Source organism: Bufo gargarizans, chromosome 11 (assembly GCF_014858855.1).
Source record: "Bufo gargarizans isolate SCDJY-AF-19 chromosome 11, ASM1485885v1, whole genome shotgun sequence".
NCBI lineage: Eukaryota > Metazoa > Chordata > Amphibia > Anura > Bufonidae > Bufo > Bufo gargarizans.
Genome location: NC_058090.1, coordinates 65,219,779 through 65,246,344, shown reverse-complemented (window position 1 = coordinate 65,246,344; position 26,566 = coordinate 65,219,779). Strand labels below are relative to the sequence as shown.

The 26,566-nt window shown below is 42.0% G+C and overlaps 1 protein-coding gene across 2 annotated transcripts in view; it reads left to right on the top strand.

Annotated features, from left to right (window-relative positions):
* Positions 1-26,566, top strand: part of ARHGAP5 (Rho GTPase activating protein 5) — a 118,585-nt gene that overhangs the window by 78,604 nt on the left and 13,415 nt on the right. For both annotated transcript variants that reach the window (XM_044272429.1, XM_044272430.1), the window contains one exon: positions 24,853-24,930. In XM_044272429.1, the coding sequence (XP_044128364.1) occupies positions 24,853-24,930 (78 nt within the window). The remainder of the gene's footprint in view (positions 1-24,852; positions 24,931-26,566) is intronic.

Genomic DNA, 26,566 nt, shown 5'->3' with positions numbered 1-26,566 from the left:
GGGGACAATATGCTGCCTGAATCCTCATCAAGCTTAACCAATTTGATGGGTCAGCGATCTAGTCTGAAGAAGCATATGCATGGAGGGTCGCACAAACCTCCATGTGATAGCCAACAGTACCCTGACAGCTTTTAGGTATGTCATCCTCAGAGCTATTGTCAGACCTTACTCTGGTACAATGGGCCCAGAGTTGCTCCTGGTGCAGGACAATGCTTGGTTTCATATGGCAAAAGTGTGTAGGCAGTTCCTCCATGATGAAGGATTTTATGCATTAACTTCATGTTCCCCAGACCTAAATTCAATTGAGAACCTCTGGGATATTCTCTAACATGCACCAAACACTACTGGAGCTCACTGATGCCTTTATCCAGGTCTAGGAGGACACCATCCACAACCTTGAATCTTTTGCTCTTTGGAATCCAATTTGTGGATTTGAGCAGAGTGTATGTGTATATACAGCTGTACAAAAAATTTAAAAGACCACTGCAAAATTGTTTCTTTAGTTTTACAATTTATGGGCATGTGTTTACTATAATATCAGTTTTCATTTTATTTCTATAAACTACTAACATTTCTTCCGGAAAAATATATTGTATTTTAGGGATTTTTTTTTTAAAATAGAAATTGATGTCAAAATAAAAAAAACAGTTACAGTAATATTGGACCTCAAATAATGCTTAGAAAACAACCTATAACAGTTATTTTTAAACAACACAGTACTAATATTTCAACTTGGGTGGAGTCCAGAAATCAGTATTTTGTGGAAATACCCAGATTTTTTATCACAACTTTCATATGTTGTGGTATACTTTCCACCAGTCTTTCACATTGCTGTTAGCTACCTTTATGCCACTCCTTGGGGAAGACATTCAAACAGCTCAGCTTTGTTTGATGACTTGTGACCATCCATCTTCCTCTTGATCGGATTCTTGAGGTTTTCAGTGGGGGTCAGGTCTCGAGATTAGGCTGGCCATAAAAAGGGTCTTCATCTGGTGGTCCTTCAAACGCAGTTCAAAAACTGTGATTGACCTGGCTGTGTGACATGGGACATTGTCCTGTTGAAAATAAACAATTGTCAGAGTTGGGGAACATTGTCAAAGCAGAAGGAAGCAGAAGTTTTCTTCCAGGATAACTTTGTCCTTCAGTAGGACAAATCTGTCCGATTCCAGCCCTGATGAAACACCCGCACTTAGTCAGCCCTCCTGCATCAAATTTCACAGTGGGTGAAAGATGCTGTGCCTTGTAGCCCTCTCCAGGGTTCTGTCTAACCATTACATGACTTGGTGTTGGGCATAGCTGAAAACTGGACTCATCAGAGAAGATGACCTTACGCCAGTCCTCTATGATCCATTTCTTATGGTTTTCAGTCTGGCTTTTATTTGCTTTTCATTGACAAAGGGCTTTTCTCTAGCTTTGCACGGCTTTAGAAGACTGTTTCGAACCATCCTCTCTGTGCATTTCACCTCCGCTCCCCCTTGCCATCCTTTTTTAGGACACTTTATGTCGTCCTATGGTTGTGATATTTGAATGAGGTGGTGGTGATCACTGTCAATGGAGAGTTGTTGTTCTGCCAGTTTGTTGTGCTAGTTATGAGATTTGGTTTAGCTGTTGGCCTATTCAGCACCTCAATAAGTAGAATGAGGTGTACTTGTGGTGGAATTCAACAGTCTCTGTTGTAACAACATATTATCAGGACTGTTTTCAAACTCTGCAGTTAATGAATATTGTCTTTACTTGACAGCAAGTTGAGATCTTTCAAAGTTTGCAGATTTAAGACTTTTCTTATTCTAAAATGAATGTGCTTTATTTACGTACATCTCTTTTGAAAGTAGGCTCTTGCAGACATCATGCTCTTTAATCCACATCCTGTTTTAATAATCTGCTGCATTGTGGTCATGGTTATTAGGAGGTTGAGTAGGTTGAGAGCACATATGTGAAAAGAAGGTTGGATTTTTACTCCAGACCTGATCTGAACCAGCAGTAACTCCTGAGCCCTGGACTTCTTTATTCATTAGTGTCCTCTGTAACTGTAGTATATTGAAAGCATAGTTCAGTCTTGTGAATGCTTTTATGATGAGATATAAGACTTTGCAGAGTGTGTTTGTAGATGAATCTAAATTCCACCTCCATTCTTTAGCTCACCACAACTCCACCACCAGCCCGACCTCCCTTTTTAAAGTTTCTTTCTTATATCAACAAGAAACGATTGGTCACCAGGGCACATGGGAGGTGATTGGGCTGTGCGTTGGCGACTGTTGCAGTAAATTAATCTGTGCACTTGTGAGTTTACTCTAGGCTCAAAACCAGTCTTGCTGTTCAATGCTTTCCAGCTTCTCCGGAAGTGAAGAAAGCGTTAAGGATCTGTTGGTTCTGTGTGGAGTGTCTGGTAGGCAACACAAGCTGTGTGATTTTGTGCCCAGCCACAGGCTGCTCCAAACAAGAAGGAAGAGGAGCAGATGCTGTCACTATCAGCCACTAAAATAAACAGAAGGATCAATGGTAACAAACATTCCTTGCTTACGTATTGGCTTAATGCTAGAAAATACGGCTGTGTGTGATAAATACCTTTTTAATATGATGCCTTTTCATGTACTGATTCTGCATGTTTATTCCAGGTCCTCAGTGCTTTTATACACATCAGGATGTTGACCTGGAAGTTTTAATTTTTAATGAAACATTTTTTGTGGCTTGGTTATACTTTTGAGATTATATGTTCTGACCTGTTTTAAGTGGTTTTCTGGGACTTTAGTCATGATGGCCTGTCCTCGGGATAGGTCATCAATTGTATCTCTGGGATCTAACTCCCATCGCCCCCTCAGTCAGCCACAATACTCAAACCTTGTCCTGGGATATCATGTTCATTGGTCACTCACCTTTTCTGCAGCCACGTCTCGATTAAGTGATACTCTATGGCCACCCACTGTGCTTGATAGACTATGAAGAGGCTGCAGCACTTATCCAAAAAACCATGGCTCCTTCAAACAGCCGATCACGGGGATGGGAAGTTTGAGGGCAAGTTATCAATATTTAAAGGGGTTATCCGGGTAAAGATAATAATGACCCATTCTCTGGATAGGTCCAAGTCCTGGCACCCCCACCAATCTGTTGTTTCAGGGAGTCGCTGTGCTCACTGAATCATTGTTCGCTCCTGGCAGTTTTCCAAACACAGCACCGTACATTATACAGTGGCTGTGAGTGGTATTGTAGCTCGGCCCTGTTGACTTCAATGAGCCTGAGCTGCAACTAGACTATGTGACTGATGTACGGTGAAATCACATGGCCTAGGAAGAGGCCATGGTTCTCAGAGTGCCCAACCTCTTCTAACAGTTCACTCACAGAACCCCCGCTGATCTGATATCTATGTCCTATCCCGATGAGGTCATCAGTAGTATTAAACCCCTAAACTGGCAGTAGATCCGCTGAAGGCCTCTCCATAACTTCTGCGCATCCAGCACCAGTTCTAAATGTAAGACCGCTTCCTAGCTGTCTTACATTTAGACCTAAAACAGGTATAGAAAATGGTGAATGTGGCGGCCCTGCCGGCCCGCGCCACGTCCACAATTTTAAACCTGGCGTGAGTGGTATTGTAGCCCACCCCCATTCACTTCAATAGGGTTGAGCTGCAAGTAGGCCATGTGACCCATGTATGGTGACGTCACATGGCCTAGGAAGAGGCTGTGGCACGCACGGAACGCCAGCCGCCTCTAACAGTTGATCCGTAAACAATATTTATTGCCGTATAGGTCAGGGATGCCCAAGCTGGAGGGCCGCAGGTTGAGCATGCCTGGTATAGGCCATGAATATTTATTACGGGATAGCCCCTTTAAACACCTCTAGATGTAAAGGATCATTCCAAACTTCATGCTTTTATCCCCTAATTTTGAAGCTGTGGGACAGACAAAGGCACTCAAAGACATGTTTTGGGGCAATTTGGTCAGAAGTCTGGCTCAGATTCACTAAATTTCAATTTACACTCTTCCTGTTCTGGCTTTGCAATGCTCCTTGTCCTCCTACTGTAAATCTGTAATCTATCACTTTATAAATGTTATTTTATTTTAAGAACGCTTTTGAATACCAGGCACTTGTACACTAAAATGGTTATTTTATTTATTTTTTTAGAAAATCTAGGCTCCCTACCCACTTCCTCTGATTTCTTACTTCCTCTTTCATTTTTATTGTGTGCCTGAGAGGCCTGTTACCTCCAATCCAAGTGACATCATGTATTGCGACAAACCCAGCTCTTTTGACAGACCCCACTCTTATAATTGATAAAGGGACGCCTTTCTATTAAGGTATTCCTACATAACAATGCCATAAAAAAGATGGAATTCCTCTGTTGCCTTAGAATGATGTTTATTAAAAGCCGGTATACCGCATGAAAATCCAGAACACTTACCGTGTTTGTTTCGCCATAATCCTGGAGCATGCTGTGTAATTGATGGGTTTAAGGGGAAATGCAGATTGTTTGTGGCAGGGGATAATTAGCAACCACCGCTCTGACTCAACACATGCAAATCTGCTTCTTTAATGGTGCCTATGTGGGTACAGTCTGTAAGAGGATGACGTTTTATATACTCTGCCTATGTGGGTACAGTCTGTAAGAGGATGACGTTTTATATACTCTGCCTATGTGGGTACAGTCTGTAAGAGGATGACGTTTTATATACTCTGCCTATGTGGGTACAGTCTGTAAGAGGATGACGTTTTATATACTCTGCCTATGTGGGTACAGTCTGTAAGAGGATGACGTTTTATATACTCTGCCTATGTGGTTACAGTCTAAGAGGATGACGTTCTATATACTCTGCCTATGTGGTTACAGTCTAAGAGGATGACGTTCTATATACTCTGCCTATGTGGGTACAGTCTGTAAGAGGATGACGTTTTATATACTCTGCCTATGTGGGTACAGTCTGTAAGAGGATGACGTTTTATATACTCTGCCTATGTGGGTACAGTCTGTAAGAGGATGACGTTTTATATACTCTGCCTATGTGGGTACAGTCTGTAAGAGGATGACGTTTTATATACTCTGCCTATGTGGTTACAGTCTAAGAGGATGACGTTCTATATACTCTGCCTATGTGGGTACAGTCTGTAAGAGGATGACGTTTTATATACTCTGCCTATGTGGTTACAGTCTGTAAGAGGATGACGTTTTATATACTCTGCCTATGTGGTTACAGTCTAAGAGGATGACGTTCTATATACTCTGCCTATGTGGTTACAGTCTAAGAGGATGACGTTTTATATACTCTGCCTATGTGGGTACAGTCTGTAAGAGGATGACGTTTTATATACTCTGCCTATGTGGGTACAGTCTGTAAGAGGATGACGTTTTCTATACTCTGCCTATGTGGGTACAGTCTGTAAGAGGATGACGTTTTATATACTCTGCCTATGTGGTTACAGTCTGTAAGAGGATGACGTTTTGTATACTCTGCCTATGTGGGTACAGTCTGTAAGAGGATGATGTTTTATATACTCTGCCTATGTGGTTACAGTCTAAGAGGATGACGTTCTATATACTCTGCCTATGTGGTTACAGTCTGTAAGAGGATGACGTTTTGTATACTCTGCCTATGTGGGTAGTCTGTAAGAGGATGACGTTTTATATACTCTGCCTATGTGGTTACAGTCTAAGAGGATGACGTTCTATATACTCTGCCTATGTGGGTACAGTCTAAGAGGATGACGTTCTATATACTCTGCCTATGTGGGTACAGTCTGTAAGAGGATGACGTTTTATATACTCTGCCTATGTGGGTACAGTCTGTAAGAGGATGACGTTTTATATACTCTGCCTATGTGGTTACAGTCTGTAAGAGGATGACGTTTTATATACTCTGCCTATGTGGTTACAGTCTGTAAGAGGATGACGTTCTATATACTCTGCCTATGTGGGTACAGTCTGTAAGAGGATGACGTTTTATATACTCTGCCTATGTGGGTACAGTCTGTAAGAGGATGACGTTTTATATACTCTGCCTATGTGGGTACAGTCTGTAAGAGGATGACGTTTTGTATACTCTGCCTATGTGGGTAGTCTGTAAGAGGATGACGTTTTATATACTCTGCCTATGTGGTTACAGTCTAAGAGGATGACGTTCTATATACTCTGCCTATGTGGTTACAGTCTAAGAGGATGACGTTCTATATACTCTGCCTATGTGGTTACAGTCTAAGAGGATGACGTTCTATATACTCTGCCTATGTGGGTACAGTCTGTAAGAGGATGACGTTTTATATACTCTGCCTATGTGGTTACAGTCTGTAAGAGGATGACGTTTTATATACTCTAACTCCCTGGCTGTATTTGTGCTAATGACCAAATCAAATTTTTTCAAAATGTAGCTTTCTAGAGCAGCTGGCTCCACTGCTTGAGACTCCCCTCCGTCCCCTTGATTCACAGGGTCAGACATCTCACCTGGTCTCGTCAGTCTCATACCTGCACCATTGCTTGAAGTAGCGGTGCATGCGCTAGTCATGTCTTGGTGGACCTGGAAGTGTAGCGGCACAGTTTTCATCTGCGCAGCTCGGGTGGCAGCAGCAGAGCTGCTGTGCTTCCACCACTGCTTGGAGCAACGGTGCAGGCGCTAGCAGTCCTGTGTTTACGCTATCATTATAGGGTACTGAGTGCAAAATAATGGGGGAAATTGTGAACTTTTTTTCATTTTAGCACAAGTCCGTGAAATAACAAAAGTGAAATGGTCTGCAGACTTTCCAAGTCCACTCTGTGTATATGTATGTGTGTGGATATAGAGATAGATAGATAGATAGATAGATATATTTACACACACACATACATTACACACACAGTTAAGTCACACTATTCTGACCACTTCCTACTTTCGATGTCGGCAGCGTGTAGCACATGAAGTCACATGGGTGGGTGTATTTCTGCTTCATTGAACGTATTGACATTGGCATGTCCGGTGGCAAACATCAGAGAACAAACACCCTGCAAATATTGCTGGAAGAACACAAGCTGGTAGTTGCAGCAATGTAGATTGTAAGCCCTCACGGGCAGGACCCGCTCTCCTTCTGTACCAGTTTGTAACTCGTCTTGTTTATGCTTAGTATCTGTATTATGTATGTATACCTCTTATCATATGTACAGTGCTATGGAATGAATGGCGCTTTAATAATAAATAAAAATTATGGTTGGGAGAATCTTATCTGGGCCCACTCATCCATGTGGAAGGCACTATCAACCGATTTGGGTAAGACTCCTTCCTTGAAGATCACGTAGATCTATATTCCCTGGGGCAGATTGTATCTTCCAGCAAGACAATGTGACAAGTCACACAGATAGAAATGTCTGACATTGGTTGGAAGAGCACTAGTTCCAGGTACTACCATGGCCTCCTAATTCCCTAGACATGAACCCAGTTGAGCATCTGTGGGACCACCTTGATTTGTGTTCATTCTATGGATCCTTCCCCACACACACTTTAGTAGCTGATTGATGCACTACAGTCAACATGGCTCCAGATGCCTGTGACCCTACCAGGACATTGTGTGTGTATAATATAAATATATATATATATATATATATATATATATATATATAGTAAGTGATGAAAATTCAGGGCAGCACACCTGGCAGAAAATGCTGGGTGCCAGCGGTGTCGACACAAAGTCCAAAAGTGTCAATAGACAAAGAAATAAGCACACCGCAGCACATCAATCTGGTGAAAAAATGGTGGGATCCTTTATTTACCCACCATTTGGTCCCAGTAAGCGGACCGAAACGTTGCTACCTGGGTGAATAAAGGATCCCACCATTTTTTCACCAGATGGATGTGCTGCGGTGTGCTTATTTCTATATATAGATCTATATATCTAGAGATATATATAGAGATAGATAGAGATAGATAGATAGAGATATATATATATATATATAGATATAGATATAGATATATCTATCTATCTATCTATATATATCTCTAGATATATAGATATATATATATATAGAAATAAGCACACCGCAGCACATCCATCTGGTGAAAAAATGGTGGGATCCTTTATTCACCCAGGTAGCAACGTTTCGGTCCGCTTACTGGGACCAAATGGTGGGTAAATAAAGGATCCCACCATTTTTTCACCAGATGGATGTGCTGCGGTGTGCTTATTTCTATATATATATCTATATATCTAGAGAGATATAGATATACAGACGTGGACAAAATTGTTGGTACCCTTTGGTCAATGAAAGAAAAAGTCACAATGGTCACAGAAATAACTTTAATCTGACAAAAGTAATAATAAATTAAAATTCTATAAATGTTAACCAATGAAAGTCAGACATTGTTTTTCAACCATGCTTCAACAGAATTATGTAAAAAAATAAACTCATGAAACAGGCATGGACAAAAATGATGGTACCCCTAACTTAATATTTTGTTGCGCAACCTTTTGAGGCAATCACTGCAATCAAACGCTTCCTGTAACTGTCAATGAGACATCTGCACCTCTCAGCAGGTATTTTGGCCCACTCCTCATGAGCAAACTGCTCCAGTTGTGTCCGGTTTGAAGGGTGCCTTTTCCAGACTGCATGTTTCAGCTCCTTCCAAAGATGCTCAATAGGATTGAGGTCAGGGCTCATAGAAGGCCACTTTAGAATAGTCCAATTTTTTCCTCTTAGCCATTCTTGGGTGTTTTTAGCGGTGTGTTTTGGGTCATTGTCCTGTTGCAAGACCCATGACCTGCGACTGAGACCAAGCTTTCTGACACTGGCTAGTACATTTCTCTCTAGAATTCCTTGATAGTCTTGAGATTTCATTGTACCCTGCACAGATTCAAGACACCCTGTGCCAGACGCAGCAAAGCAGCCCCAGAACATAACAGAGCCTCCTCCATGTTTCACAGTAGGGACAGTGTTCTTTTCTTGATATGCTTCATTTTTTCGTCTGTGAACATACAGCTGATGTGCCTTGGCAAAAACTTCGATTTTTGTCTCATCTGTCCACAGGACATTCTCCCAGAAGCTTTGTGGCTTGTCAACATGTAGTTTGGCATATTCCAGTCTTGCTTTTTTATGATTCGTTTTCAACAATGGTGTCCTCCTTGGTCGTCTCCCATGTAGTCCACTTTGGCTCAAACAACGACGGATGGTGCGATCTGACACTGATGTTCCTTGAGCATGAAGTTCACCTTGAATCTCTTTAGAAGTCTTTCTAGGCTCTTTTGTTACCATTCGGATTATCCGTCTCTTAGATTTGTCATCAATTTTCCTCCTGCGGCCACGTCCAGGGAGGTTGGCTACAGTCCCATGGATCTTAAACTTATGAATAATATGTGCAACTGTACTCACAGGAACATCTAGTTGCTTGGAGATGGTCTTATAGCCTTTACCTTTAACATGCTTGTCTATAATTTTCTTTCTGATCTCTTGAGACAGCTCTTTCCTTTGCTTCCTCTGGTCCATGTCGAGTGTGGTACACACCATATCACCAAACAACACAGTGATTACCTGGAGCCATATATATAGGCCCAATGGCTGATTACAAGGTTGTAGACACCTGTGATGCTAATTAGTGGACACACCTTGAATTAACATGTCCCTTTGGTCACATTATGTTCTGTGTTTTCTAGGGGTACCATCATTTTTGTCCATGCCTGTTTCATGAGTTTATTTTTTTACATAATTCTGTTGAAGCATGGTTGAAAAACAATGTCTGACTTTCATTGGTTAACATTTATAGAATTTTAATTTATTATTACTTTTGTCAGATTAAAGTTATTTCTGTGACCATTGTGACTTTTTCTTTCATTGACCAAAGGGTACCAACAATTTTGTCCACGTCTGTAGATAGATAGATAGATAGAGAGATATATATATATATATATATATATATATATATATATATATATAATCTCTCTATCTATCTATCTATCTCTATCTATTTATATACAAACCCAAACCGGATTCCAAAAAAGTTGGGACGCTATACAAATCGTGAATAAAAACTGAATGCAATGATGTGGAGGTGCCAACTTCTAATATTTTATAAAGAATAGAACATAAATCACGGAACAAAAGTTTAAACTGAGAAAATGTACCATTTTAAGGGAAAAATATGTTGAATCAGAATTTCATGGTGTCAACAAATCCCCAAAAAGTTGGGACAAGGCCATTTTCACCACTGTGTGGCATCTCCCCTTCTTCTTACAACACTCAACAGACGTCTGGGGACCGAGGAGACCAGTTTCTCAAGTTTAGAAATAGACAAGAATGGGAGAGCATTCCTAATACAGGCCTCGAACTGTTCAATCGTCTTGGGCCTTCTTTGTTGCACCTTCCTCTTTATGATGCGCCAAATGTTCTCTATAGGTGTAAGATCTGGACTGCAGACTGGCCATTTCAGCACCCGGATCCTTCTCCTACGCAGCCATGATGTTGTGATTGATGCAGAATGTGGTCTGGCATTATCTTGTTGAAAAATGCAGGGTCTTCCCTGAAAGAGATGACGTCTGGATGGGAGCATATGTTGTGCTAGAACCTGAATATATTTTTCTGCATTGATGGTGCCTTTCCAGACATGCAAGCTGCCCATGCCACACGCACTCATGCAACCTCATACCATCAGAGATTCAGGCTTCTGAATTGAGCGTTGATAACAACTTGGGTTGTCCTTGTCCTCTTTGGTCCTGATGACATGGCGTCCCAGATTTCCAAAAAGAACTTCGAATCGTGACTCGTCTGACCACAGAACAGTCTTCCATTTTGCCACACTCCATTTTAAATGATCCCTGGCCCAGTCAAAACGCCTGAGCTTGTGGATCTTGCTTAGAAATGGCTTCTTCTTTGCACTGTAGAGTTTCAGCTGGCAACGGCGGATGGCACGGTGGATTGTGTTCACTGACAATGGTTTCTGGAAGTATTCCTGAGCCCATTCTGTGATTTCCTTTACAGTAGCATTCCTGTTTGTGGTGCAGTGTCGTTTAATGGCCCGGAGATCACGGGCATCCAGTATGGTTTTACGGCCTTGACCCTTACGCACAGAGATTGTTCCAGATTCTCAGAATCTTCGGATGATGTTATGCACAGTTGATGATGATAGATGCAAAGTCTTTGCAATTTTTCGCTGGGTAACACCTTTCTGATATTGCTCCACTATCTTTCTGCGCAACATTGTGGGAATTGGTGATCCTCTACCCATCTTGGCTTCTGAGAGACACTGCCACTCTGAGAAGCTCTTTTTATACCCAATTATGTTGCCAATTGACCTAATTAGTGTTAATTGGTCTTCCAGCTCTTCGTTATGCTCAAATTTACTTTTTCCAGCCTCTTATTGCTACTTGTCCCAACTGTTTTGGGATTTGTTGACACCGTGAAAATTTGAATCAATGTATTTTACCTTTAAAATGATACATTTACTCGGATTAAACGTTTGATCTGTCATCTACGTTCTATTACAAATAAAATATTGACATTTGCCATCTCCACATCATTGCATTCAGTTTTTATTCACAATTTGTTTAGTGTCCCAACTTTTTTGGAATCCGGTTTGTGTATATATACACAATATAATATAATATACAATATAATGTATAATATACACAAAATTATAAGCCACAACTTTCCCAGTTTATCTGGAGTCTTTATCTTCATACTCGCATTCTCACGTTGCTCTGACCAACCAGCCGTAAATTACATGGAGTGGACTTCTTTGCTCGTGCACATAATGGAGAGGACTCGAGAAGGAGTCCTCTCAATGCATTTTACTGCTGTGGATGTGCAGCCTTGAAATGCCAGCGAGTATGAAGATAAGTTACATAATCGGACTGTTTACTACTTGCACTATACACTGGGGGAGGGGTGGAGCTTACAGATTCCCTTGAAGTTGAAGAGTCTGCAAGGAAATGATGACAAACAGAATTACCACAACTTGCAAAATACTCAAAATGAAGGGGGAACGATCCCCACGTTTAGAAAATATAGTTCTTGTAAGATTCCAATGCAGATGTGGACGGAGCCTGAGCTTTAACATGTATGAGCAGGTTGACAATTTCCAGTTCACGGATCTCTTTTATCTAAGTTTGAACAAAATCGCTCTCATGGTCGCAAGATTTGGAGTTGAGTGCTCTTTTTGTGCTTATGTGCACTGCGCCTCCAGCCATGCTTCCTATGTTGTTGGAGCTCCCTTGTATCCTCTCCATATATATCAATTCTAGCAGTGTTCTGCTCCGCTTCTGGCGCTTTTTTTATATCCCTTTATGTTCGCTGTTAAAAGCTACAGTCTTCTTTTTTTCAGCAGTTGGAGGGTGAGGCAAAGAAATCTTAAATGTTCCATTAACTTTCGTGGACATCTCTGCTCTATAGCTTGGGGTTAAGATTTTCAGCAGAGCATACTTAAAGATGACTGGTCGTGTACATGCTCCCATTGTTTTACTGCCTTAGGAAGTAATTTCAAACATGTATTTTCCTAAAACGTATAAAATGTGTCATTTCATCAGACATTTTGCCTACGACGGAACAAGCCATATTTACATCACTAGGTTTCCCTATAGTAAACGACTTTACCTGGAATCAGCAGATCCGAGAACTGCTGGATTGTTACCCGTTCTCAGCTTCTAATAGATATGGTGATTGCATTAGGAGTAAGGCTACTTTCACACTCGCGTTTGGTGCGGATCCGTTCAGATGATACAACCATCTGCATCCGTTCAGAACGGATCCGTTTGTATTATCTTTAACATGGCCAAGACTGATGCGTCTTGAACACCATTGAAAGGCAATGGAGGACGGATCCGTTTTCTATTTTGCCAGATTGTGTCATAGAAAACGGATCCGTCCCCATTGACTTACATTGTGTATCAGAACGGATCCGTTTGGCTCAGTTTCGTCAGACTGACACCAAAATGCTGCAAGCAGTGTTTTGGTGTCCACCGCCAGAGCAGAACGGAGACTGAACGGAGGCAACCTGATGCATTCTGAGCGGATCCTTTTCCATTCAGAATGCAAACTGATCCGTTTTGGACCGGATCCCTGAACGTAGAGCCCTGAACGGCTCTCACAAACTGAAAGCCAAAGCCGTTATTCACACTTCTTTATTAGCAGAAGGGTCATGGAGGAAATCTGTAAAGGGGAATCCAAATTCCCAGCACATCACCAGAATTCAGGCTGCTCTAAAGCATCTGACTTTGCCGACTGCAGTTATACAATATCCAGAGCTAAAACATCAGCAAATAACTTAAATTAGGTGTTATGTGCATATTTCAGCCACCAATTGGCTATTTTTAATGTGGATTTATGGGTTTTTTCATTGAACTACCATTCTGATATTGTTAAGTTCTTTTTATTTCATATTTTACCCCAGATTTTTGCTTAACTGCATTGCAAAGGGTTAATTTCTTGGAGAAAATCTTTAAGGGAACCAATCAGGATTTTGTGTATAGAGCTGAGGACATGGGTTGCTAGATGGCCGCTAGCACATCCGCAATACCCATAGCTCTGTGTGCTTTTGTGTAAAAAAAACGATTTCATACATATGCAAATTAACCTTAGCTGAGTCCTGTCCCTGACTCATCTCACGTACAGGATTCAGATTGCATATGTATCAGATCGGATTTTTTACACAATAATCTTTTTTTATTTTTTTAACCCCCCCCCCTCCCCCCCCCCATCCCTAATTTACTTGGCATTCTGTATTAACCCAAACTTCTGTGAAGAAGTTCGGGTCTGGATACCAAACATGCAGATTTTTCTCACGCGCGTGCAAAACGCATTAAAACGCTTTGCAATCGCGTGGAAAAATCGCGCCTTTTCCCCTCAACACACCCTCATCTTGTCCGGCCACACACGCAACGCCCGTGTGAAAGAGGCCTTTAAATTACCGTAAATTTCGTACTCCTCCTCGGGTAAAAATACTCCTCAAAAATGGTCAGAGGATACAACCCCAAACTGGTAACGTCCAGGTGGACCTGTGAGCAAATCATTCATAATCTTCTAGAGGAAGTAGCCTTGAAAACCCTATTAAAAGGGATACTTTTTAAACCTAATAAAATAACTAAGGCCGCTTTCAGACGCATTTAATACAGATGCTTTATTGCTGCAGTATTAACACAACATTTGAACCTCCTGCCGTTTCTCAGAAAAAGAGTTCACTTGACTGATCTGATCCGTTTGAAACGGCTCAGCTCAGTCACAGAGAGCCTCTCACCTCACGCTGCTGGCAGCAGGGACTCAGGGAGCCGGAGCCTGAGGGAGGGACGGGGAGGAGCGCAATATGACCTCAGAGTGGAAGCTGGCTTCTGCCAGCCCCACCCCTCCCCGCCCACCAACCAATCACCGACCAGAGCTGAGGGGGCGGGGCAAGCACAGCACACCAGCAGCTCTGACTCGAGTCGTCTGAGTCACACAAGTGCAGGGAGTCAGAATAGAAAGGAATCGAATGAGTCACAAGTTAAAAGAATCTAAAGATCCGACTTAGTTTGTGACTCATTCGATTCATTGAGTTAAAAGAGCCGTGAGTCAGAGTGTAGAACAGGTTACATTACACTGAGGCTGAGGCTGCTTTTGTTGCAACAGATAGGAGAAGTGACAGATGACACAAGAGTTTAGATTACAGGTTGAATTAAATTAACCCTTTAGAATCAAATTGGCTTCTCAGGAGATATATATGTTAAAGGCATCTCATTCAGTAGCTATATAACTAAGGGCCCTTTCACACTTGCGTTGTCCGGATCCGGCGTGTACTCCACATTTCTAAGCGTACTTGTGTAAATGTATCGTTGTTATAGCTGCCCCCCCCCCCCCTACTTTTGTCCTGGCCCCCAGTGTGCCCCCCCAAAATTTGAAAGCTAGAGACGCCACTGCTCGACAACTCCTGCATGCTGACTGAGATCACAGCCAGCAAAATGGGGGAGGGTGCTTTAACCCGGCATAGCTTAGGCTTCTGGTGTTGGCCAAAATGCAACCAGCAAGATGTGACCTTTAGAAATCAAGTTGGGAATGCAAGCTGCAGATCTCAGTCTTGTTTTAAGGGCTCATTGAGATGAGTGTGCGCAGTCCAGAAATCATGCTGTGTGATCCTCCTTTTTTTTTTTTTTTTTTTCTGACACTGCTCATCTTGCAGGAGCGGACAGCATTAGGCCTCTTGCACACGAACGTGTGCGTCCCGTGGCCGTGCTGCAGCCCGCAAATTGCGAACCACAATGCACGAACACCCACCGTGGGGCAGCCGCAGTGGATCACGGACCCATTCACTTTAATGGGTTAGCGATCCAGGGTTCATTGGCATTGCTATGTATTTGTGTATTTCCAAGTATTTCATTTTTATTTTTTTTGGTGTCTTCATTGATGATGTGGCTAGGTGGAGTTTTGCTGCTTCAGAATAACAACGGTCCCCCATTTTCTAGATTATTACAAGGTGCAAGGCCTCTTTCACACGGGCGAGATTTCCGTGCGGGTACAATGCGTGAGGTGAACGCATTGCACCCGCCCCGAATCCGGACCCATTCACTTCAATGGGGCTGTGCAGATGAGCAGTGATTTTTCACGCATCACTTGTGCATTGCGTGAAAATCGCAGCATGTTCTATATTGTGCGTTTTCCACGCAACGCTCGCGCCATAGAAGTGAATGTGGCTGCGTGAAAATCGCAAGCAAGTGCGGATGCAGTGCGATTTTCACGCACTGTTTCTAAGAGACGATCGGGGTGGAGACCCGATCATTATTATTTTCCCTTATAACATGGTTATAAGGGAAAATAATAGCATTCTTAATACAGTACAATAGGGCTGGAGGGGTTAAAATAAATAATTTAACTCTCCTTAATCCACTTGTTTGCAAAGCCCGGCTTTTCTTCTGTCGTCTTCTTTAGGGAATAGGACCTTTTGATGACATCATTCCAGTCATCACAATGGTCCATCACATGATCTTTTACCATGGTGATGGATCATGCGACTGACCATGTGATGCCCGTAGTGACGTCACCACAGGTCCTTTTCCTGTGCACAGCAAAGATGAAGACAGAAGAGAAGCCGGGCTGCGCGAACAAGTGAATTATGGAGAGTTAAAAAATTTTTTTTTTTTTAACCCCTCCAGCCCTATTGTACTATGCATTCTGTATTCAGAATGCTATTATTTTCCCTTATAATCTACACAACACCTAACCCATACATGCCGATTTTTCTCACGCGCGTGCAAAACGCATTACAATGCTTTGCACTCAAGCGGAAAAATTGCGCATGTTCCCGCAACCTACCCACATCTTTTTTTCCACAACGGCCGTGTGAAACCAGTCTATAAAGGTTTTTACATCAAGATGAAGAACCACCGTGAGTTTAAGCAAGGAAACGACCCCTGCTCAGTCATCCAGTGTTCTTTATATGAATCCCCAGGGTCCAATTAGTTTCTGCGCACTTGTCCAACAGAAAAACGTTTCTGTTTCTAAGAGCATGTGCCATGGCGGCCGGTGGCTGCAAGCAATGTACATCATTAAAGTCTCATCTTCTTTTAAGGGTCTGTATTATGTGTGGACAGTTTATCTTTTCTTGTGCCCTGTGCCATGAATCCACTTTACCCTAAAAGCGATTAACTGCTGCTAGGAAAGTGGTCGTGTATTATGTATTTATTTGCATCCGGATCATAATTTTATGTATATATACAGTTGTATCTAGATTAATTGATATACACAACGGGGTGATTTGCTAAATGTGTCAGAATTCTTACATTTAACTTTTTTAAACAAAAAAAGTTGCATAACAGTTATGGCAACTTACCCTTTAAATCACACCCTTTCTTGCTAGGGAACACTCTTTCCAGAGTATCTGTCAGCAGATTTGTACCTATGACACTGGCTGACCTATTGCATGTGCACTTGGCAGATGAAGGCATCTGTGATCCTCGGGGGTGTTACTCCTAGAGCAGGGATCAGCAATCTCTGGCACTCCAGCTGTGTTAAAACTATGACTCCCAGCATGCACACTTGCTTGGCCATTCACAGAACTCCCATAGAAGTGAATGCTGGGAGTTGTAGTTTAACAGCTGGAGTGTCGGAGGTTGCTGACCCCTGGCTTAGAGGCTTGGCTTTCTCTGAAACTGCCATGCCCTTTCCACTTTGACAGGGCCCTGCACAGGGGTGTAGCTAACGGCTCATGGGCCCCGGTGCAAGAGTTCAGCTTGGGCCCCCCTTCCCTCAGCGCTTTGTGTGTCTTCTTATGTGGCACAAGGGTCTTTGGGCCCCCTCGGGCTCCTGGGCCCGGTAGCGACTGCTACCTCTGCACCCCCTATAGCTACGCCCATGGCCCTGCATGATGACTCTTTCACTGCCTGGCCCTGTGAAACGGTGTGTAGAGGGTGCGGCAGTGTAATGGCAATGCCTCATAGAATTTGCATTTATTTAAATATTGTTTTCCTCAGCAATGTGAGCACATATGTGGCATGGTCAATAAACAGTTAAGAAAGTTGAAGATGAAATGATCTCCAAAAGGGATAAAGTTAACCCTTTCAAGACCTGGCGATTTTTAATGTTTTTCATTTATGCTCAGCCCTCCCAAAACCATAACTCAATTTTTTTCATTTACACAGCCATGAGGGCTCAATGTGGAGGGAAGCTGGAACGAAAATTCCAAATGGGATGGAATTACAAGAAACGCCATACCACCACAGGCTTATGTTTGCTTGTATTTTTTGATTAACACAGTTTTCTATGAGGGAAGACTGACCTGCTAATTTTATTATCTGTGTCAGTACGATTTCTACAATACTACATGTGTATAGTTCTTCTTGTGTTTTAATACTGGAAAAAAAAATTTTAACTTTGGGGAAGAAAAACTAATTTTTTTTATTTGCATTGCCATAACTTTCTATTTTTGTGTATGGAGCTGTGTGAGGGCTCATTTTTGCAGGACAAGCTGTACTTTTCATTGATACCATTCTGTGGTGTGTGTGTGACTTTTTTTATTCACTTTTTTTACCTTCTTTTTTTTAATGGGAGGTAAAGTGACCAAAAAAACCTACGAATTGGCTTTTTTTTTTATCACCATTTGCCGTTTTACCATTTCCTCAGTTCGAAATTTAATTAATAAATGGCAGTTAACAGGAACAGTGGAAACGTTTCATTTCCAGACCTTTCCCTTTTTTGTTATTTTGAAAATGTAAAAGCTCAAAAAAACAACTGCTTTTGCTTAAAATACAAAGAGAATGTATCATCTTCAACTTTCTGCCTTTCGGGGATCATTCGGGTAACAGTAATTTTCATCAGGGGTGCCCAAACTTTTGCATGCCACTTTATGAACATGGAACCAACGGCCTTCGGCTGCCAAGTGCACATTTGACAGGTCAGCCAGTTTCAGAGGTACAAATCTGCTGACAGATTGCCTTTAAGATGCGCTGTCATTTTTGTCTTTTTTGCAGACAAGAATAGGCATTTTTTTTTTCAACTGGGCCTGCAAAAAGTGCAAAATGCACACAGACTGCATCTGTATTTTGTGAACCTGTGATTTGTTGGCTGCCAAACTGAGGGTCGTATGAATGATTCCTGTTTGTTGTGCAAACATCTGTGACTAATTTAGCACCAGAAGCAAATGCAGCGATGGAGAAGTGCAATCACTTATTCACTTTTTTCTCAGTTCCTCTTCACTTATTTTCTCGGTTTCCCGTTCCTTCAGCTGAATATATACTGTATCTACTGCTCTTGCAGTTATTAAAATCTAAATTAACATGATTGACTTTGGAGGACCTTTCACCACTCCTAACATATCTGTCTGTTTTTTCAGCTAAATGCATTCCCCATGCAATAACAATTCTAGAACATCTGTTCTTATGCCATTCCTCTTATTTCTGCTAGAAGTTATGAATGCGTTGCTAGCAGTCTGCAGTAAGGGTATAGAGGGGTGTTACCAGTTGGGAGTGTGTCCCTGCACAGTCTGACTCTCTCCAGTCAGTGCTGCCATTGTTAGACTGTGAAAGTACACACCCACAACTGGTTACCTCCCCTCTGTACCCTTACTGCAGACTGCTAGCAATAAATTCATAACTTCTAGCAGAAATAACAGAGGGATGACACAACATAGTTATAAGAATAGATGCTCCAGAATTGTTACATGGCAAACTCATGTAGACAGACATATCAGAAGGGGTGACAGGTTCCCTTTTAAGACCCCTTTATACTAAACAATTTAGTAGGCCATTTTGGGATGGAAGTGTTCCTTCCTGGCAAGCTTCTGCTTGTCAATGAAGGAGACTGTTGCATTTACATGGGGAAAAGCAATCACTAATGCCATTGCTCGCGTCCCTATACATAGTAAAGTTTATAAGGCCGAAAAAAGACTTATGTCCATCCAGTTTGGCCTGTTATCCTGTAAGTTGATCTGCAAGAGGAAGGCAAAAAAAAAAAAAAAAAAAAAACTGAGGTAGAACTTGAAGCCAATTTTTCCCCACTTAAGGGGAAAAAAGTCCTTCCTGACTCAATCAGAATAACTCCCTGGATCAACGACCCCTCTCTAGTAGCTATAGCCTGTAATATTATTACGCTCCAGAAATACATCCAGGCCCCTCTTGAATTCCTTTATTGTACTCACCATCACCACCTCCTCAGGCAGAGAGTTCCATAGTCTCACTGCTCTTACCGTAAAGAATCCTCTTCTATGTTTGTGTACAAACCTTCTTTCCTCCAGACGCAGAGGATGTCCCCTCGTCACAGTCCTGGGGATAAATAGATGATGGGATAGATCTCTGTACTGACCCCTGATATATTTATACATAGTAATTAGATCTCCCCTCAGTCGTCTTTTTTTCTAAATTGAATAAACCTAATTTTGATAATCTTTCTGGGTACTGTAGTTGCCCATTCCAGTTATTACTTTAGCTGTGCTCTTCTGGACCCTCTCCAGCTCTGCTATATCTGCCTTGTTTACAGGAGCCCAGAACTGTACACAGTACTCCATTTGTGGTCTGACTAGTGATTTGTAAAGTGGTAGGACTATGTTCGCATCACGGGCTTCTATGCCCCTTTTGATGCAACCCATTATCTTATTGGCCTTGGCAGCAGCTGCCTGACAATGGTTTTTGCAGCTTAGTTTGCTGTTCACTAAAATTCCTAGGTCCTTTTCCATGTCAGTGTTATCAGTGTTTTACCATTTAGTATGTACGGGTGACTTGCATTATTCCTTCCCATGTGCATAACCTTACATTTGTCAGTGGTAAACCTCATCTGCCACTTCTCTGCCCAAGCCTCCAATCTATCCAGATCCATCTGTAGCAGTATACTGTCTTCTTCCGTGTCAATTACTTTACACAGTTTAGCATCATCTGCAAAAATTTATATTTTACTGTGCAAGCCTTCTACAAGATCATTAATAAATATATTGAAGAGAATAGGGCCCAATACTGACCCCTGAGGTACTCCACTAGTGACAGTGACCCAACCCAATGTGTACCATTAATAACATCTTCTGTTTCAGTCCAAGCATTCTCATTTTATATACTAATCTTTCATACGGTACAGTGTCAAATGCTTTGCAGAAGTCCAGATATACGACATCCATTTTTAATTCGCCGCTGTCAAGCCTAGAACTTACCTCCTCGTAGAAACTGATTAAATTAGTTTGACATGACCGATCCCTCATGAAGTCATGCTGATATGGTGGTGTTTGCATATTTTCATTGAGGTACTCCAAGAAAACCTTCAAACAGTTTACCCACAACAGATGTTAAACTTACCGGCCTATAGTTTCCAGGCTCTGTTTTTGGCCCCTTTTTGAATATTGGCACCACATATGCCATGCGCCAATCCTGTGGGACATTCCCTGTCAGTATGGAGTCCTTAAATATCAGAAATAAGGCTCTGGCTATGACCTTACTTAATTCTTTTAGGATATGGGGTGTATGCCATCTGGTCCTAGCGATTTTGTCTATTTTAATCTTTTTAAGGCGCCGCTGTACTTCTTCCTGGGTCAGACGGGACACTTTTAATGGGGAATTTACTTTTACATTCTGCATTTCATCTGACAGTTTATTTTCTGCATTATTTAATGGCTTTGCTTTCTCTATCGTTCTCTGCAACTCCCCCCTCATTACTCTGTAGAGGGCTGACACCTTCAGATTTCTACTTTTTACCATTCATATAATTGAAAAACATTTTAGGGTTAGTTTTGCTTTCTTTGGCAATTATTCTCTCGTTCTCTAGTTTGGCTGTTTATTTGTTTTTTACATTTCTTTGCTTCGTTTTTCAGTCCTTCCGTGCTACCCTCCTGTTTTAGTGATTTTTAAATGCTTTCTTTACAGTACTATTTATCCACATTGTTTTTTTTTTTTTTTTTTTTATTGTTCCTTAACCTTTTACGCTGGGTTCAGACCTGAGCGTACTTGAATGTTTGCATTCAAAACATTCAAGGTCTGAACCCAGCCTTATTCCCGTAAGGTATGTACCTCTCACGATTAGATTTTGGGATGCTTTTAAAAATATCCTATTTTGTGGCTGTATTTTTATTTTTGAGCACTTTGTCCCAGTTAGTTAGGCCTATGGCCTCTCTTAGTTGGCTAAATATAGCTTTTTTTGTAGTTTGGTGTTTTTGTTCGACCCTGAAAAAACACTCTTTTAAATGATAATTCTAAGGTTATTACTTTATGGTCACTATTTCCCAGGTGTCCCCCAACCTGCACATCTGTTGTTCTAAGTCCAGTATGGCAGTCCCTCTAGTCGGGTCCTGAACCAGTTAGGAAAGGTAATTGTCTTTGGTTATTGCCAAGAATCTGTTTCCTTTTATGAGATGTACATGTTTCAGTTTCCCAGTCTATATCTGGGTAGTTGAAGTTCCCCATAATAACAACCTCATTAGAATCTGCAGCCTCGTCTATCTCGTTTAGTAGCAGATTTTCTGTGGACTCTGGTATTTTAGGTGGTTTATAATAAACTCCTATTAGTAATTTATTATTATTTTTGCCTCCGTGTATTTTTACCCACAGTGACTCTAACTTTGTCATTGGTTCCAATATGGACCATGACCGCTGGATCTTCTCCAGCCCCTCCCAGTTATCTGTCAGCCCGATCCACAATGTGTCAAACTCGAGTGCCAGGAAGACAACACACCATTCGACGATCCTGGTCTTTGTGACAGATTGCCCGATCTGTACCCCTAATCATTGAGTCTCCCACTTACCAGCACCTGTCTGGCCTGCCCTGCTCTCCTGGTTCCCTGCTTACTGGAGCTGACATTCCCCTGACTGGCAGAGGAAGTGTCCGGCTGCAGCAGTGCTGTCCCTGGACTGACATCCCCCTCATCTGCCAAACTTGCAAACTTGTTGGGGTGTGTCAGATCAGGGCTAGCCTTCCTGGCACTCTTCCCTCTACCCCGCTTTCTGTTACCCAGCTAGCTACCTCACTTTCTTGAGCCTCCTCGATACCACCCTCCCCCACATCTACCCCAAAGAGTGCTTGCTCAGTGAGCAGCAAACTCTTTTCCAAATTGGCAATGCTTCTCGGTGTTGAAACTCACCCGGTTAGATACACGATGTGCGATTCCAAACAGGCAATTTGCTCACATTTTGAACAAAGATATGCACCCTCAAACGGCTGTTCCAGGACTGCATACATTAGACAAGATGTGCACTGGACTGCGCTGTCAATAATGGAACACATACTAAGTGGGGATTACACCAGAAAAGAGAAAAATGCAATATAGTGCAGTGATAAGAATCTAACTTACTGTAGTCTCCTCCTAAAGTCCCTGAATCTCAAGTCACGTAATCTAAAGTCACACACTTAATACAAACACGAGAACACTCTCAAACTCGCGTTGTTTGTCTGCTTGTATAAGTGCAGCTCTCAAACCAGACAGATTTTTTTTTCTCTGGATTCAAAGGACTGAGCTGCCCCTAAAAGACTGGCTATTTAACTTCTCCTAATTAGATAGCCTCGCCCTAATTACTCACCTGTGCATTAAGTAAAAAAATAAAATGTAATCACAGTATACTCTCAGCTGCTATGAAATAAACCAGAATAGTTGTTTGTGGGCAGCAGTGTGTGTTTAGATGTCATAATCTGTTGCCTGCAAACAATGACTTTGGTGTCCACACAAATTATCATATTAGGGTTATTTCTGATCCCGGACCAGATGTCACAAGCAGCATTTAACTTTCACTGCTTGGGATGGTGCTGATCCACTGGTCACACAAATCTATAAATTAGCTAGAAAGGTGTCCCTTTAATATTGCCTGGTTACCGGACAACATTTTGGTATGAGCTGTTGTCTGTTTTGTGTGACGCTTGGCCATGAGCCAGAAGAAATCTGTGTTCACTTAGCTGGCCATCTGCAGTGAAAAGGAAGCTCTGGAAGTGATCCCCAGTGGGTCAGCCTCATCCCATGTAGTGCAAGCTAAATGCTGCCGAGACCGGAAATAACTGTATGATGATATATAATAACCCACAATGTGTAGTTCCCAGCTGTATCAGATTGGATGCACGTGGTTTTCCACTATGGGTTGTATTGTCATTGCTGCTTCTACTATATGTATTCCTCATCTGATCTTTAAAAGTATACATCATGTGGCATCTGCTATCCAGAAAGCCAAAGAAGTTTATCAAAGCCCTTTACAGTATTGGTTTTAAGCTTAATCAAGGGCTAACCAAATATTATACTTTTTCAGTAGCCAATTCAGGAACCCGTTAATCTCTTTATTGGCCAATCAATGTAAAGCTTCATAACTCTCAATGAAAAATGACCACAATACTACTTGGCACCAGGAGCAGATTTCTATGGTTATTGGCTTCCTTGCTCCTGGCGATTGCGGAGTCTTGGTCTCCCCAGCCTATAAAAATTACTTTCTTGCAAGAAATGTTAGTTTTGAGGAAAAAAGTATTGTCTCTGCACCCCAACCATAAATTGCAATCCTGTTTTCAGTAAAAAAATTCTGACATTTTATGGGCTAGTTATGGTATACGAACACTTGTTCTTGATAATCAACATGTACATATGTGTCACCAATCACCCAGCAAACGAGAAAATACACCCTTCATGCATTGCCCAAAAACCTTGTTTGCCAACAGTACATCAGCCTTTGTAAACCAGGATTGTGCTGCTGCTAATACACAACCTGTAAAATCCTGGACAACCGCTTTAAAGGGAACTTGGCACCAAGATCCTGTACTATCATCTCCAGTGCTACATGTGTGCTACTACAGTGATCCCTCAACATACAATGGCCTCAGGTTACAATATTTTCAACATACAATGGTCTTTTCTGACCCATCGTAAGTTAAAGCTAGACTCCACATACAATGCCTCAGACTCAGATCCAACCAATCAAGGCCACTTCTCTGGTAAAATAGCTGTCTTAGTTGCTAGTTAGCAGGTATTCCTGACTGTTACTGATGTAGTAGAGTTAACATTCATGCTTTCTGAGATGTGTTATCTAACCTAAGCAAACACCTTCAATTGCTTTTCAATGGCTTTTGTTTCAAGATAACACGATTTAAGAAATTTGAGTTAAGAGTTTGAGTGCTAACCCTGCTACATCTTGGTTATCTGCTTATTTTTCTAAAATCTTCATTTTCTCTTATCTTGGATGACATTTTAGGGCTTTGGAACAGATTACTCAACTTACAATGGTTTCAACATACAATGGTCGTCCTGGAACCAATTAATATTGTATCTTGAAGGACCACTGTATTTGTTTTCTCATACTCGTACAGCAGTCCGGACTGTGTGTTTCAGTGCAGCTGTGAGTGCTGAACAAGGGGCAGTAGGCAAAAAAAAAACGGCTATCTGGACTCCTTATCTGGAGTGATACTCATGTAGTAGTGCAGGCAAAAGTCCAAATTTTGGTCACAGATTCGTTATAACACCTCATCAGGCAGCAGCAGAACTCATTTATAATTTTTTGCTTTCCATTTAATTTTAGGACTTGGCACTGAAGGTTTATATCGTGTGAGTGGGTACAAAACGGACCAAGATAATATTCAAAAGCAGTTTGACCTGGGTGAGTAGTTGCCATTGTTATGAATTGAAAAATAATTGTACACTTTCCTGGCTAGTACAGTGCAGTAGGGTTGTTTTGATACCAACATTTTTATTTGCTTTCGATACCATAAAGTATTGATACTCGATACCATTTGATACTACGAGAAGAAAATAAAAAGCCGTGTGCATTTCGTATTTTATAACAGTCCGATCCCTTTTTTTTTTTTTTTTTGGGTGGGGGGGGGGGGTAGAGCTCTATTAGGGTTAATACGACTTCACACTCTCCCTGTGCATAATACACACAGCAGCAGGGATTTTACCATGGCAGCCAGGGCTTCAGTAGCATCCTGGCTGCCATGGTAACTGATTGGAGCCCCAGGATTACACAGCTGGGGCTCTGATCAGAAGCTGCCACTGCACCACCAATGAGGAGGAGGGGAGGGGGCGCAGTGCGCCAGCAACAATTTTAATACTGGGTTGTTGAGGGGCGGACGCATTGCGCCATCAAAGATAATCAACATTTAATTCAGGAGGCAGGTGCGGCACTTGAGGGGTTAACTGCTGCTGATCGCAGCTCCCCACCAGCACCCGCTGCTAACTACTTGTAACTCTGGTACCCACCCAGATTTTAAGAATGAGACTCCATTGAGCACTGTAGTCATTAGAGACGCACATGCATGGCTCTCTCCATTCACTGCTATAGAACTTCCAAAAATAGGCAAGTGCGCGGCCTCCATTCACTGCAGTGTGCGATGGGATCCCATCCATGAGATGAGTGGCTCCCAGAGGTGGTAATTTCACCTATCGGACTTTATGGCATAACCTTTGGGTTTGTCTTTAACCGCCTAACGCAGGATCGTGTTCCGGAGGCGGCTCACTCGGGCACAGTCGCGCATCAGCGCGTCATACAGCCTGCCAGCGGCGATCGTTCGCTGGCAGGCTGTAGATGTGATTTTATTTTTATTTTTTTTAACCCCTAACAGGTTTTAGACGCTGTTTTGATAACAGCGTCTAATATACCTGGTCCTCTGGTGGTCCCTTTTGCTTGGATTGACCACCAGAGGACACAGGCAGCTCTGTAATAAGTAGCACCGCACTGCACTACACCCCCCCTGTCACTTATTAACCCCTTATTAACCCATATAGACTCCCTGATCACCCCTCTATCATTGATCACCCCCCTGTAAGGCTCCATTCAGACGTCCGTATGTGTTTTATGGATCGGATCCGTAAAACACATACGGACGTCTGAATGGAGCCTGACAGGGGGGTGATCACCCCATATAGACTCCCTGATCACCCCTCTGTCATTGATCACCCCCCTGTAAGGCTCCATTCAGACATTTTTTTGGCATAAGTTAGCGGAAATTTATTTTATTATTATTATAATTTATTTATTTTTCTTACAAAGTCTCAAATTCCACTAACTTGTGACAAAAAATAAAAACTTCCATGAACCCACTATGCCCATCACGAAATACCTTGGGGTGTCTTCTTTCCAAAATGGGGTCACTTGTGGGGTTGTTATACTGCCCTGGCATTTTAGGGGCCCTAATGCGTGAAAAGTAGAAGTAGTAAAAAATGCCCTGTGAAATCATAAAGGTGCTCTTTGCCCACCTAGGCAGCAAAAAAGTGTCGCACATGTGGTATTGCCG